The 13,647-nt window shown below is 42.6% G+C and overlaps 1 protein-coding gene across 1 annotated transcript in view; it reads right to left on the reverse strand.

Moving 5' to 3' along the window:
* Positions 1-13,647, reverse strand: part of ASTN1 (astrotactin 1) — a 481,917-nt gene that overhangs the window by 308,821 nt on the left and 159,449 nt on the right. Inside the window, exons 6-7 of the mRNA XM_030206744.1 lie at positions 13,271-13,420; positions 4,703-4,870 (exon numbers count right to left, since the gene is read on the reverse strand). Of these exons, the coding sequence (XP_030062604.1) occupies positions 4,703-4,870; positions 13,271-13,420 (318 nt within the window). The remainder of the gene's footprint in view (positions 1-4,702; positions 4,871-13,270; positions 13,421-13,647) is intronic.

Below are 13,647 nucleotides of genomic sequence, written 5' to 3' on the forward strand. Positions count from 1 at the left end.
GCACCTACGCAGGTTAGTAAAAAGACACCTAACTCTGTTACATAGTTCTCAATGTAACTTTTAATAAGTGAGGGAAATTCAAAAGAATGGAGATTCCCACACCTTGCTTTATTTTCCAAAATTTCAACCTTTAGCTTGCAGATTGCCAAAATTCTTAATCATTGTATCATGAAACTGTCTAAACGGCACACAGTCCTTTTCTAATGTACCTGAGGTGCAATTTGTTGTATTTTACTAGAATGGCCTTCCAGTTTTTCTCAGAGAACATTAAATTCCTGAAGCAAGTCATTTCCCCAGGGACCATCACTTTAGCTAAATCGGCAATCACCAGCCACATCATCTGTAAGATCAGTTTTTAGAAAGGACTCAAGACTCAATGCAGGGAAAATTCACAAAATATATCCCAGCAATATCTTCCATTTAATATTCTTACATACCAAAATACGGTATGGACACAACACAACTGTTCCATGTATGACGCCCCCATTGTGGCTATACCACATGAACTTTATCTTATCTCCACATCACTCTGTATTTGTCTACACCGGAGTCTGCAATCGCATCTCCGGCACTATGTAAGCCACATTGAGCCTGCAAATAGGTGGGAAAATGTGGGATACAAATGTAACAAATAAATAAATAAATAAATAATCTTCATAATCAAAGAACCAATCAATTGTCATATTCAACATAATAGTAAAAGGGCCATCAGAAATGGCACATACAGTACAAAGGAAGGACCAATGATGATCGAGGGGAATTAATCAGCGATAGTGACTGTGTGCTTGAAATGCGCCATTTCTGATGGTCCTTCTCTCTTGCTTCCACTGCAAACAACCATAGAAAACAGGGAATGGAAACCACTAATCTTGAGGCGGGGCAGTGTCTCCTAGTTGAAGTATCGCCTCTGATGGTCCTTAACATACCTCTCTATGGGGCCCTTTTACTAAGCCACAAAGAAGCCCACGCGTGCCCAACGCGCATCAAATTGGAGTAACCGCCCGGTTACCACATGACCCTTGCGGTAATTTCAATTTTGGTGCGCATCTGCTACACACGTCTGAAAAATATTTTTTATTTTCTGATGTGTGGCAGCTATGTGCGTCAAGTGGAATTTGACGCGCGTAGACCATTACTGCCTGTTTACCGTGTGAGTCCTTACCACTAGGTCAATGGCTTGCGGTAAGGTCTGAGACCCAAAATGGACATTGGAAAGAATAATCTGAATCATAGTTATCTGATGCTAGGGTCCACCTTTGGGGTCAGCACTCAAGAAAAAGATCTAGGTGTTGTTGTACATAATATGGTGAAATCTTCTGCTCAGTGTGCGGCGGCAGCCAAAAAAGCAAACAGGATGCTAGGATTGATTAGGAAAGAGATAGTGAATAAGACCAAAAAAACTATACTGCCTCTGTATCACTCCATGGTGCAACTGTACCTTGAGTATTGCACTCAGTTCTGGTTGCCGTATCTCAAAAAATATAAAGCAGAATTAGAAAAGCTTCAAAGAAGAGTGACCAAAATGATAAAGGGGATGGAACTCCTCTCATATGCGGAAAGGCTAAAGAGGTTAGGGCTCTTCAGCTTACAAAAGAGACGGATGAGGGGAGATATGATTGAGGTGTACAAAATCCTGAGTAGTGTAGAACGAGTAGAAGTAAATGGATTTTTTACTCGTTCCAAAAGTACAAAGGCTAGGGGACACTCAAGGAAGTTACATGTAAATACTTTAAAAACAAATAGGAAGAAATTTTTTTTCACTCAACGAATAGTTAAGCTCTGGAACTCTTTGCTGGAGGATGTGGTAACAGCGATTAGCACATCTGGATTTATAAAAGGTTTGGATAAGTTTCTGGAGGAAAAGTCCATAGTTTGTTATTGAGACAGACATGGGGAGGCAGCTGCTTGCCCCGGTATTGATAGCATGGAATGTTGCTAATAATTGGGTTTCTACCAGGTGCCTGTGACCTGGCTTGGCCACTGTTTGGAAATGGGATACTGGGCTAGATGGACCATTGGTCTGACCCAATATGGCTACTCTTATGTACAGGAGTGTTCTGGCCACCGAAGGAGGCCATCTTCAGCTGGCGGGGCTTGGGGATCCCCATATGCCTTAACAAGGGTGCCACAATTTTGGGTGAGCCCAAGTCCAAACTAGGTGGGTGAGCCTGACCCCCCCCCCCCCCCCCCCCCCGTGACTACATCACTGGCTCAGAGTCCTAACCCTTAGCCTAGGCCACATAAATGCAGCATCTGACAGACACCTGGGGCTGGATCTAAGTATTAGCACAGTGCCAAACAAAAAAGGGAAAACAGCTTGCATGTTTGTTTGTTTTCACAGTTTGGAGGTGGTACATCTCTTGCTCAAGAGCATAGGGTGTCAACACGATATAAATTGCCCCTTCCCACACACAATCAAGGAGCTTGCTCAATATTGGGGGTGCTCAGCACCTACAGTGTTGCATCCTATGCATCAGAAAGGTAATTCTACAAGTGGGTGCCTCATTTTAGGCATCATGATGCCATGTAGTGAGGGTCTGTTCTATAATAGCATCTGGGTGCCCAGATTTCATTCTAGAATATTAGTATCAGGGTGTCAAAAAATCTGGGTATGAACAGTTAAACTAGGCATAGACCTGATGTAACTGCAGGCACCTAAATGCAACAAGGGAGCACCTATCTTACAGTATACTATAAGTGGCGCGGATAAGTGTCAGGACCATTTATGACTATGCCCCTCCCATCTTGGCTCATGTGAACACACCCCTTGTATTTTTGTGCTATGCCACTTACATTGCCCTTATAGAACAGCACTCAGCTGCTTTGCTGCCACTTACAGGTGTAAGTTACCCTTACCTGCAAAAGTGACAGTATTCTGCACATTTATGTGAGCAAGTGGAATTGCCCTTTAACACACAGTACCCTACATCTTTTGAAAGGAAAGATATTTCACAGAAAAATAAATTATGGAGCAACTGAGGGACTTTGCCTGAATCTTACTTAAAGGGGCACAGTTAACAATGTACGCTATCGTTAAGATGAGTTATTTTATTACTAACTCATGCTATTTTATGCATTGAGACCTAGTTACTAATAACTGGGATTAACAGTAGAATAACACATTTTAACAGTAGCCCACCTTGATAAGTTCCCCCTTAAATTAAAGAAAAAAGAAACATCTCTAGAAATGGAAATCACTGCTATACGTAATAAAAGTAAGCCAAGTATAGGGCAATCAAGCCATTGCGACATCACTGATGAGACTGGCTCTTAGGCATTGGTGGAATGAGGAATTATGACATCACAATGTCAGCCCTGGTTACCAGACTATGAAACTCTTCATACTAAGGGAGGAAGTTATCAACATGAGTTTACCATTAAGACAGGTTAGTTTACCACTAACTCATGCTATTTTATACAATGAGACCTACCTGCTTATTTTCGAAGGAGAAGGGCGTCCATCTTCCGACACAAATTGGGAGATGGGCGTCCTTCTCCTAAGGTTGCCCAAATCGGCATAATTGAAAGCCGATTTTGGGCATCCTCAACTGCTTTCCGTCGCTGGGACGACCAAAATTCAAGGGGGCATGTCGGCAGTGTACCGAAGGCGAGATGGGGGCGTGAATAAGAGATGGGTGTCCTCGGCCAATAATGGAAAAAAGAAGGACGTCCCTGATGAGCATTTGGCTGACTTGGTCCCTTTTTTTTTCAAGACCAAGCCTCGAAAAGGTGCCCGAACTGACCAGATGACCACCGGAGGGAATCGGGGATGACCTCCCCATACTCCCCCCGTACTCCCTCCCACAAAAAAATAAAAATAAAACACATTTTTTTCCAGCCTCTATGCCAGCCTCAAATGTCATACCCAGCTCCATCACAGCAGTATGCAGGGAGGGCCCTGAAGCAGTTTTTAGTGAGTGCAGTGCACTTCAGACAGGCGGGCTCAGGCTCATCGCCCCCTACCTGTTACACTTGTGGTGGTAAATGGGAGCTCTCCAAAACCCACCACAAACCCACTGCAGCCACATCTAGATGCCCCCTTTATCCCTAAGGGCTATGGTAGTGGTGTACAGTTGTGGGGAGTGGGTTTTGGGGGGGTTGGGGGGCTCAGCACACAAGGTAAAGGAGCTATGCACCTGGGAGCAATTTTTGAAGTCCACTGCAGTGCCCCCTAGGGTGCCCGGTTGGTATCCTGGCATGTGAGGGAGACCAGTGCACTACAAATGCTGGCTCCTCCCACGACCAAAGGTCGGCAATCTCAACATTTAGGTCTACCTAAATGTTAAGATTTGGGCGTCCCCGACCGTATTATCAAAATGAAAGATGGATGCCCATCTTGTTTCGATAATACAGGATGCCCCGCCCCTTCGCTGGGACGTCCTTAGAGATGGGTGCCCTTAAAGATGGCGCCCAGTTCGATTATGCCCCAGCTAGTTACTAATAACCTAGGTTAATAGTAAAATAATCAGTGATAGCCCATGTTGATAACTTCTCGTATAAATCTTAATCATGACAGATAAATATACCGCAGCCTTTTTTGCAGCAGGTTTTGACACATCTTTTGCACGGTCCTTACATCGGGCCCTGAAGTGCAACACATGTATGAAATTAAATCATTCTGAGTCATAATCAAATAACCATCCTAATGGAGCACTCAGCAGGGCATAATAGTAACAGCAATATCCTCTCTTGCTCAACCTACCAGTTTCTGGGTCACACTGGTGTTCGCAGGGATCAAGAAGCCTCCGGGCACATAGATCCATCGTCCAGGGCCCACTGGAATTCTGCTGAGAAAAGAGCACCACCTGAGCAGGGTTCAGCCAATCACTCGCATCCAGCTGACTGCCCTCCAATAAGATAAAGCGACTTCCTAAAAGATGGCAAAATAAGTGTCAGAAGAATCCTGCCCACAGTTGGAAGGGGTTCTTTCTACAATAAATTAACATATTGCAATATCAGTTTTCACTTGCTCTTTCCAAGCAGTAATGATCACACCAACTTAATCCATGTCAACTGCGAAAGTCAATTCAATGTATGCTCTAGAGCAGATGAGGGACATAGAGGATATGACACAGAGCTTTAAATACTTGAATTGCTGAATAAGCAAACCTTTTCCAAATGAGGAGAAGCTCTAGAACTGGAGGACATGATATGAAGTTAAAGGGAGACTGAGTCAAAAGCAACCTCAGGAAATATTGTTTCATGAAAGGGGTGGTGGATACTTGGAATGGCCTTCCAAAAGAAGCAAAAATGGTGTAGAAATTCAAAACGGAGTAGGATGCATATAGTGTATTTCTAAAAGGCAAGAAAACATAAACCAAGTACAGAGCACTTTGGCTATGAAATACCTCAGGTCTGCGGAGAGACAAAGCCGGGCCTTGGGCAAACACACCCCCCCCCCCCCCCCCGGATTCCCCTGTGGGTGTGCCCCCACCCCACCACATGGGCTCCTCACCTCCACACTGGCCCCCCTTCCCCCGGGCCTGCTTATTTGTTTATTACTTGTTTCCTGCTCCTGTGTACTGAGACAGTGTTAACTCTGCTCTGTCGCACAGGTCCTTCTTCCTGCTGCGTCCCCTCCCGTGTTTGCAGAAACAGGAAGTACTTCACACAGGAGGTGGGATGAGGCAAGATGAAAGACTTGTGGTCCGCAGAGCAGAGAACGCGATAACCTGGCAATGTGGCACACTGGAGAGGAGACCAAATAGCCATGCTGGTGCCAGACGGGCCTCCCTTAGAGGCCGGGCTCTGGGGAACCTTGCCCCCCCCAAATGGCCCTGAAATGCCTTTTACACTGCTAAGACCTCATATGAAATGTAACCTGCACTATGTGGCAAGAATAAATCCAACACCACCAGCATGGGGAAAGTAACCTGCACTGCATGGCAGGTACAACCTCAACAGATATGAACTACCACAAGGGAACAATTATATTAACTATTCCACCAAATTTGTAACACAAAACCTTGTAAGAATAGATATCTATTCTTACAAGGTTGAGGTACAACCTCAACAACAGCAGCATGGGGAACTAACCTACACTGCACAGCTGGTATAACCTGAACAGTACAAGCATGGGGAAATAATCTACAGTGCATGGTAATTACAACCCCAAACAGACATATATGGAAAATAATCTACACTGAGCGGCAGGCATGACCCCCAACAACATTCCTACGCATACTTGATGGGCAATATTGATCTTTCTCTGCTCTCATATACCATGTTCCTATTAGGCCCTTTTACTAAAGCTTAGGATGCACTAAAGGACATAAGCACACGTTACCCCCTGATTCTATAAATGGTGCTCAAATTTTGGCATCCCAAATTGCATGCAATCCTAACATCCGCAAACAAATAAATTAGTTAACAAGCTGTTAACAATCAATTTTGACATTAATTGACTCTATTTTGGATTTGCACTCAGATCTGGCTGTTTACAATTCTATAAAGATCCATGCCCAAATCCACTCATGCACAATCCAAAATGGAACGTGGCTGTGGGATGAGTATGGGCAGAATTACACATAGAGGGGGCAAAAAAGTCCAAAATCTGAATAGGAAAGAAGCTCATTTTCAAAAAAGAAAAACGTCTTTTTTTTTTTGTTTGTTTTAAATGCTGTTTTGAACAAGATTTTGTGATTTGGACGTTTTGTTTTTTTGGTCCATTTTTGAAAAAAAAAAAAAAAAAAGTTTCAGGTCCAAAATGCACAAAATCAAGCCATTGGGATGTAGGAGGAGCCAGCATTTTTAGTAGACTGGTCCCTCTGACATCCTAGGACAGCAATAGGGCATCCTAGAGGGCACTGCAGTGGACTTCATAAAATGTTCCCAGGTACACATCTCACCATTGCTACCTATCTAGTCTGCTGAGCCCCCCAAAACCCACCATCCCCATTTACACCACTGCCAAAGCCCTTACAGGTGATGGGGACACATATTTGTGGGAACAGTGGGTTTCTGGTGAGTTTTGAAGGCTCACAGTTTCCTCCACAAGTGTAACAGGTAGGGAGAGGTAGGAGCCTGGGTCCACTTGTCTGCAGTACACTGCACCACCACTAGACTACTCCAGGGACCTGCATACTATTCTAATGGACCTGAGTATAACATCTGAAGCTGGCATAGATGCTGGCAAAAAACCTTTTTAATCACATTTTTGGAGAGGGTTAGTGACCACTGGGGGAGTAAGGGGAGGTCATCCCTGATTTCTTCCACTGGTCATTTAGGGCACCTTTTTGTGCCTTATTCATTATAAAAACTGGTCTAGCTCAAAATGTTTTGTTCCATTATAGCTGAAAAATGTCTAAGTGTTAGGAACGCCCAAATCCCACCCTTAACACACCCCTGACATGCCGCCTTGTGATTTGAATGCACTTCTGATGGAGTTCATAGAAAAACGTCTAAAAATTGGTTTTGAAAATACCAATGAAAGTTTTTGTGAGGCTTATGCCACTTTTTGGACATTTTTCTCTTTTGAAAATGAGCCCGACAGTGTTACAGGATTTGAGAGCTGCATTCTCAAGCTGCATATCAGGATCTTAGGTGGTATAAGTCCTCACACCCAAAGTTGGGTGCAGGAATACGTGCAAAACACTATTCTTTGGTTCTTAATGTTCAAGTTCTAATTTTTGCATGTGGATAAATAATCTTATATATATTTCTTCTGTGAGCCATTTAGTATTAGGCAGGGTATAAATTTTTTAAAAATTAGAGTGCTCAGTCTGGAGCACCCTTTATAGAATATCGCCGAGCCCAATTTTTTCTGGCGCCTAACTTTCAGCACCATTTATTGAATCCAGCCCTAAATGCTGCACATTCTATTTTAGAACTATGGGCAATGTGACAGTGCATGCTCTAAGCTATAGTAGAAGAGCCCCTATATTATCAGGAATACCAACAATTCTCAGGAATTTCTGATAATTTTCATTAAAACTGTGTGTGTATGAATTGACATTTTACTTTTGTACTGAATTTGTCATTTTGTCAACATAATCAGAGTGGAAGGTTCTAGTAAGACAATAAGCAAGAGTGTTCCCTTCTCATCCCAAAATGTATTTGGCACCTCGGCCTCAAACAACTCCTAAACCTAAAAATGGATAAGCTGCTGGCTAAAAGTCAGGTCTACAACTGTGAAATGACTTTATCCTATTAGGGCTTGTTGGCACAATGCAACATCCTAGCTAGGCCTTTCTTTGCCCTGGAAATCACGATATCTCCCCCTCCCCTTTTGTGTTTTCCACTTCGCTTTCCTTTCTTATATATTGTATTTCATCCCCTCCTCTCCTTTGCTCTGCTGTCATTCCCCTTCTACTTTTTTGTTCCCCCCTTTACATTGTAAGCTGTTCAGACATTCCTTGATAAACTTGGAAACTTTCTGCAGGAGTCATGATACTATCCTGGAATAAATGTGGCATAGGTATTTAGCAAGCAAAAGAAAGTTCTATCTAGCCATTTGAGAGCTGCAAAATAGCTTTAATATACAGCACATATTTGCTGCAATACCATGGAAACAGAGCAAGTTTTGCAAAGGACACATTAGAGGGTAATATCTCTGATGGAGCCTGTGAGGTCATTTCATGCTTATAGAGGATAGGAAGTACAATGAAGGCAACGCCTCCAATGCACTGTGCCAAGGGAAAGGATGAAATAGGCTGCTCAGAACCCTTCTTGTTCAAAGCTTCTCTGTACAGATGAAAGTGACTTTGTAAAGGCAGAGGCCTTTGGACAGCAGAGCTGTGCCTGGTCAGGGGCTTCCAGTTCATATTTACCAAAAGTATTATTCAAAATCATTTTTTTCCTCTTTGATCATACCATCATCCAGTTGTCTTTTAATGCTATGGGAAATACATCTAAGCCTCAATTCCTGATGGGTAAAACATTTACTGGCACTTATTCATTTATTTTCTTTCTTTTTTTCCCTTTTTTATTTATGGCTTTCAAAATATTACATCCGTCAATAACATGAATGAAGAAATAAGGATCAAATATAAATGAAATACTAATATTACAAAGGTAACAAATATTAATATCGCATTAGACCACAAAATTGGCAGTCAAGATATAGAAATTAAAAATAAGGAAAAAAAAATAAGACAAAGTCTCAAATATTCAAAAGAGAAGTTACACAGTGAACATGGAGCAGCTTGGTTAAGGTTATTAAATATAGTCAATTATTCAGGAACCTCTGATTCTTCCTTTGAAACCAGAAAGTCCATGAGCTGCTTTGGCTCAAGAAATAAAAAAGTATTAGCACCAAAAGTAACAAAACAACAACAAGGACATTTCAATATAAGTGTCCCTGGCAAAGCCAGAACCCTCGGCTTTAAAGCCAAGAAGTTCTTTCTTCTAGCTTGGGTCATACAAGACAGATCAGGAAATAATCTAATAACAGAGCCAAAAACCAGTTCATTCATATGTCTGAAGTACTGTTTTAGGACCAAGTTGTGGTGAGGTTCCAGCACAAAGGGAAGTACCAGAGAACACAGACTGGTGACTAATTCCAAAGATGACTCAAGGAATTTGGTTAAATTCATATCAGCTTGTTGAGCTCCAGGTTGAATGTTTTCTTGCCCAGATTTCTGCCCAGTGAGAGTAGTTAAGGATACAGAAATAGGGGGAAGATTATATGCAGGTAAGCCCAAAACTTCATTAATGTAACACTTAACTAACTCCACTGCTGACAACATAAGCGATCTGGGAAAATTTTAAAATCTTAAGTTGTTCTTCCTTACTTGAGCATCCAAAGATTCTAAACAACGTTGTATCAGAGTATTCTCTTTTACCATAGCTGTATCACAGCTCTTTAAAGCAGACACCTAGCTCTCTAACTGGTCTAATCTGGCAAAATGCAAGTTTTGTGTCTGAGCCTTAGACACAAATTGAGAGGAAAAATCATCATTATATTTTGAAAATTGAGATGAAAGTACCTGTAGGGAACTATTTAGTCCCTGAAGAGCTTCCCATATTGAAGCCATAGTGATGGCCACCGGTTGAACTATTCCACGAGGCTCTCCAGAAGGTACCAATATCCTGGGTACACCAAGGGAGGGGAAAACACTCTCGTCCACCAACTCACCAGAGGCAGACACCGCAGGGTAAGACAGCCCTACAATGGCGACAGCGGAGACAACTTCAATCGCTCCCCACTGTGCTGATTCTCCTCCTGTAACCTTCTGGGACTCAAGGACGGCAGCCGTAACATGGGACTCAACAAGGCCCATTCCAAACTGCATTGCGCTGATTCATCAGAGCTGCCCAAAGTTCCCGATACTGTGCCAGCAGTATGAAGGCTGCAACAATCTCTTCCAGTCTCGTCTGCAACACTTGGGGTGTGGAAGCCTGCACCGAAGGGTAAGCGTGGGTCTTCTCACGTCTCTTCCACATCATTGGAGATTTGGCCAGAGGAGCAGCACAGCTTTCTGCCCTTCCCTTCAGGACTCCATCTTGACTCCCAAGATGTTTATTTTCTTATTTTTTAAAAATGTATATTCTAACAATTACATTGTTCTCAGTGGATTACAGATAAAACATGTAGGGCTCGATATTCAGTCAGCGGCGATCAGTGTTTTGCTGACCACCAGCGGTGTTAAACCCAGAAATTCAATGCCAGGCCACATCCGGGCATCAGTATTCAATATCTGGATTTGCGGAGCCTACTATTGCATAGCCAGTTGAGGGCCCCTGTTTCTAAGCAGCAGTAAGCCCAATGCGGCTTTACTGCTTGCTAAACAGGAAGTACCGCTGGGCTACCGCAGCAGCCCAGCAGTACTTCCTACCCCTAGCTTGCAGTCATATCCAGCGCTACAAAAATATATTTATTTTTGTAGTGCCGGAGTGTACCTGGCGGTAATTGGGCAGTGCTGCATGCTGCCTGGATACCGCCGGGTTAGTGTAGGAGCCCTTACTGCCACCTCAATGAGTGGTGGTAAGGGCTCCCCTCCCCCCCCCCCCCGAAATGGCCGCGCGGCAAGTGCTTTATTTGCCACACGACCATTTCTTGCAGGAAAGAGACCTCCTTTTACCCGCTGCAGGGGGCCTCAGCGAGTGTGAAAAACACATGCCGATGCCTGCGCAGGCCCCCTTTTGCTGCAGCTTCGTAAAAGGGGCCCTCAGAACCTATTGCACTCATAGATTTAGCATACATTTAGGAGCATAAATTACGCTCATAAATTTAGGAGTGTAAATTTAGGAGCAGAACCTTTATAGATTAAGACCCTTAATGCCCAACTAGCACATTCAAACATGTAACATTCAGACATGTATGTGCTAGTATTTTGTAATCTGAGCTTGCAAATGGTGCATACATTCAGGCACCCACATTACAGAATGAGGAGGTAAGTGTTACGTATTTAGTAGGATTTAACTGGGTAGGAAATCTCTTACCCAGTTAAATCATGTTGGACAGTCCTAGACCATAAAAGGATAGTGCTGCTGAATATCTGCTCTGAGAGCCGCTGCACTATCCAGTATCAGGGTAGTCTGGGGGCAGAGCAGGGAGTTACCCAGTTAGCAGCAATTTTCAGCAGAAAGGCTGTCCTAACTTTATCTGGGTTGTAATTCAGGGACTGATCTGAATATCATCCAGTGGCTGGCCAATACCCAGATATTCAATGCCAGTGCTCGAATTAGGCCAGGCATTGAATATCTGGGTCACATTCAGACAACAAAGGACAGTGCCTTTTAAAATGCTAACCATCGCCACCTGAATATCAGAAGGTAAAATTATATCTCATCTTCCTATTCCCCACTGCGAGGCCCCTCAGGGCTTACCCACTAATTATAAATATGGCATTATAAATCAAAATCCAGTGAATCCTAAAGAAGACTCATGTAGACTGAAAAAAATATATTTATTTCACCAATTGCCTCATTAACTCTTAGTGCAAAGTAACAAGGCCATCACTGAAAGGAACATTGCTGACTAGTCTGGTTCCATTTACTCAGTTTGGAATAGGAACTAAAATTCAAGTAAGAATCAAACTTCCCATTAAAGATTCGAGAAGCCAGTTTTCTACTGAATAATAGTGCTGAAGTCATAGCGGGTAACTGGCTAACTGCGAATATTCAGCACTTGGCTGGCTACGTTTAGTGGCCAAATCGGGCCATCTATATAGCAGGCCTATCTGGCCACTATAAACTTAACCGGCCAGTGCTGAATATTGACTTGGCGGTTAAGTTTAAGCCGGCCACAAAAAAATCCTGGACATTCAATGCTGGTCATTAGAAACAGCTCGGCATTGAATACCTGGACTCAGTACCTATTTCGGCACTTAGCTGGTCTGCTTCCTGAAGGCTGAATATTGGCGTTTGTGTTTTATCATGGGCCATCAATAGTATGCGCTCAGTGCACACTCTTTCCCATGGATTCTATAAATGGTGCACAAATTTTCATGTGCAAAATTGTGCACAATCCTGAGATACTCATGCATCTAAATTGATTAACGAGCCAATTAGCACCAATAATTGGTTGCTAACAATTATTAGCATTAATTGGCAAATATTTCGATTTGCACCCGCATCTTGCAAAGCACTATTCTATAGAGATCCACAAGCAAATCTTCAGAATGTGCAACTCAAAAGGGAGTGTAGCCATGGGAGGGGCATGGGCAAATCAGAGGCAGTCCCCAAAGATGTACATAGCATTACTGAATACCAGGGATCCATGCCTAAATTACGCGCCAGAATTTAAACCAGGTTTCAGTGGATGTAAATCCTTGCGCCCACAGTTTGCCGCAGAAATCAGTTTTAAGCGCTATTCTATAAATGGTGCCCAGCTCAGAGCACCATTAATAGAATAGCACTCCGTGTGGATTTTTTTCAGCTGCGTTTTTTGAACACCACTTACTGAAGCTAGTCTTTTATGAATAGTGTGTAGCTTTTGCAAATAGTGTGCACTCTTTTAAAAGAAATTCTGAAATAAATGAATCTTTCCCAGAAATGACATGAGAAGCAACACAAAATAAGAGTTTTCTGACTGTACATCCCTAGTAGAGATAGAATTATTAGATGCCTTAAATTTGGTCAGACTATAACAGATATAGGATATAAGTCCCTAAAGTGAAAGTATTTTGTACAGATGACCTTATAGACACTTCTCACCTGAGATAACAAGGTTGTATTGCACTGGATAGTTGTACCTGCAGAGAACCATTTCTGGTCATAGCTAGTTAAATGGTTATAGTTTTAACATCACAGCTATAGAAGAAACATTTGAAAAGTAACAGTACAAATGAAAGATGTTAAATAAAAGAACAGATAGAAATTGCTTTACCATCAGCGATGAGGTGCTCAGGAACGTGAAGAGTTATTTTGACAATCAATGGACAACTCATGTGGGTTGAGCAAACCATGCTGATGACACAGCTAGTGACACTGATCAAGGTGAGGGTTGTTTTGTTTACGGGACTCCGAGGTGAACCCACTGTAGATAAAACAAACCAATATGGATTAATAGGTTCATTTAATTTTCAAAGTACTGATCAACAGCAAGATTTATCGAGGTAACATATCCTTCATACATCTGGTCTTAAGATAGTGAAGAAGATTGCAGTGAAGCCTGGGCAGTGTAGGTAAAGTCTAGTTTTTTTTAATCAGCATTCAGTTTGTATAAAACTTTGACTGTCTTTCTCAGCAATTTCCATTTTTAGA

This window comes from Microcaecilia unicolor, chromosome 6 (assembly GCF_901765095.1).
Source record: "Microcaecilia unicolor chromosome 6, aMicUni1.1, whole genome shotgun sequence".
In the NCBI taxonomy this organism is placed as follows: Eukaryota; Metazoa; Chordata; class Amphibia; order Gymnophiona; family Siphonopidae; genus Microcaecilia; species Microcaecilia unicolor.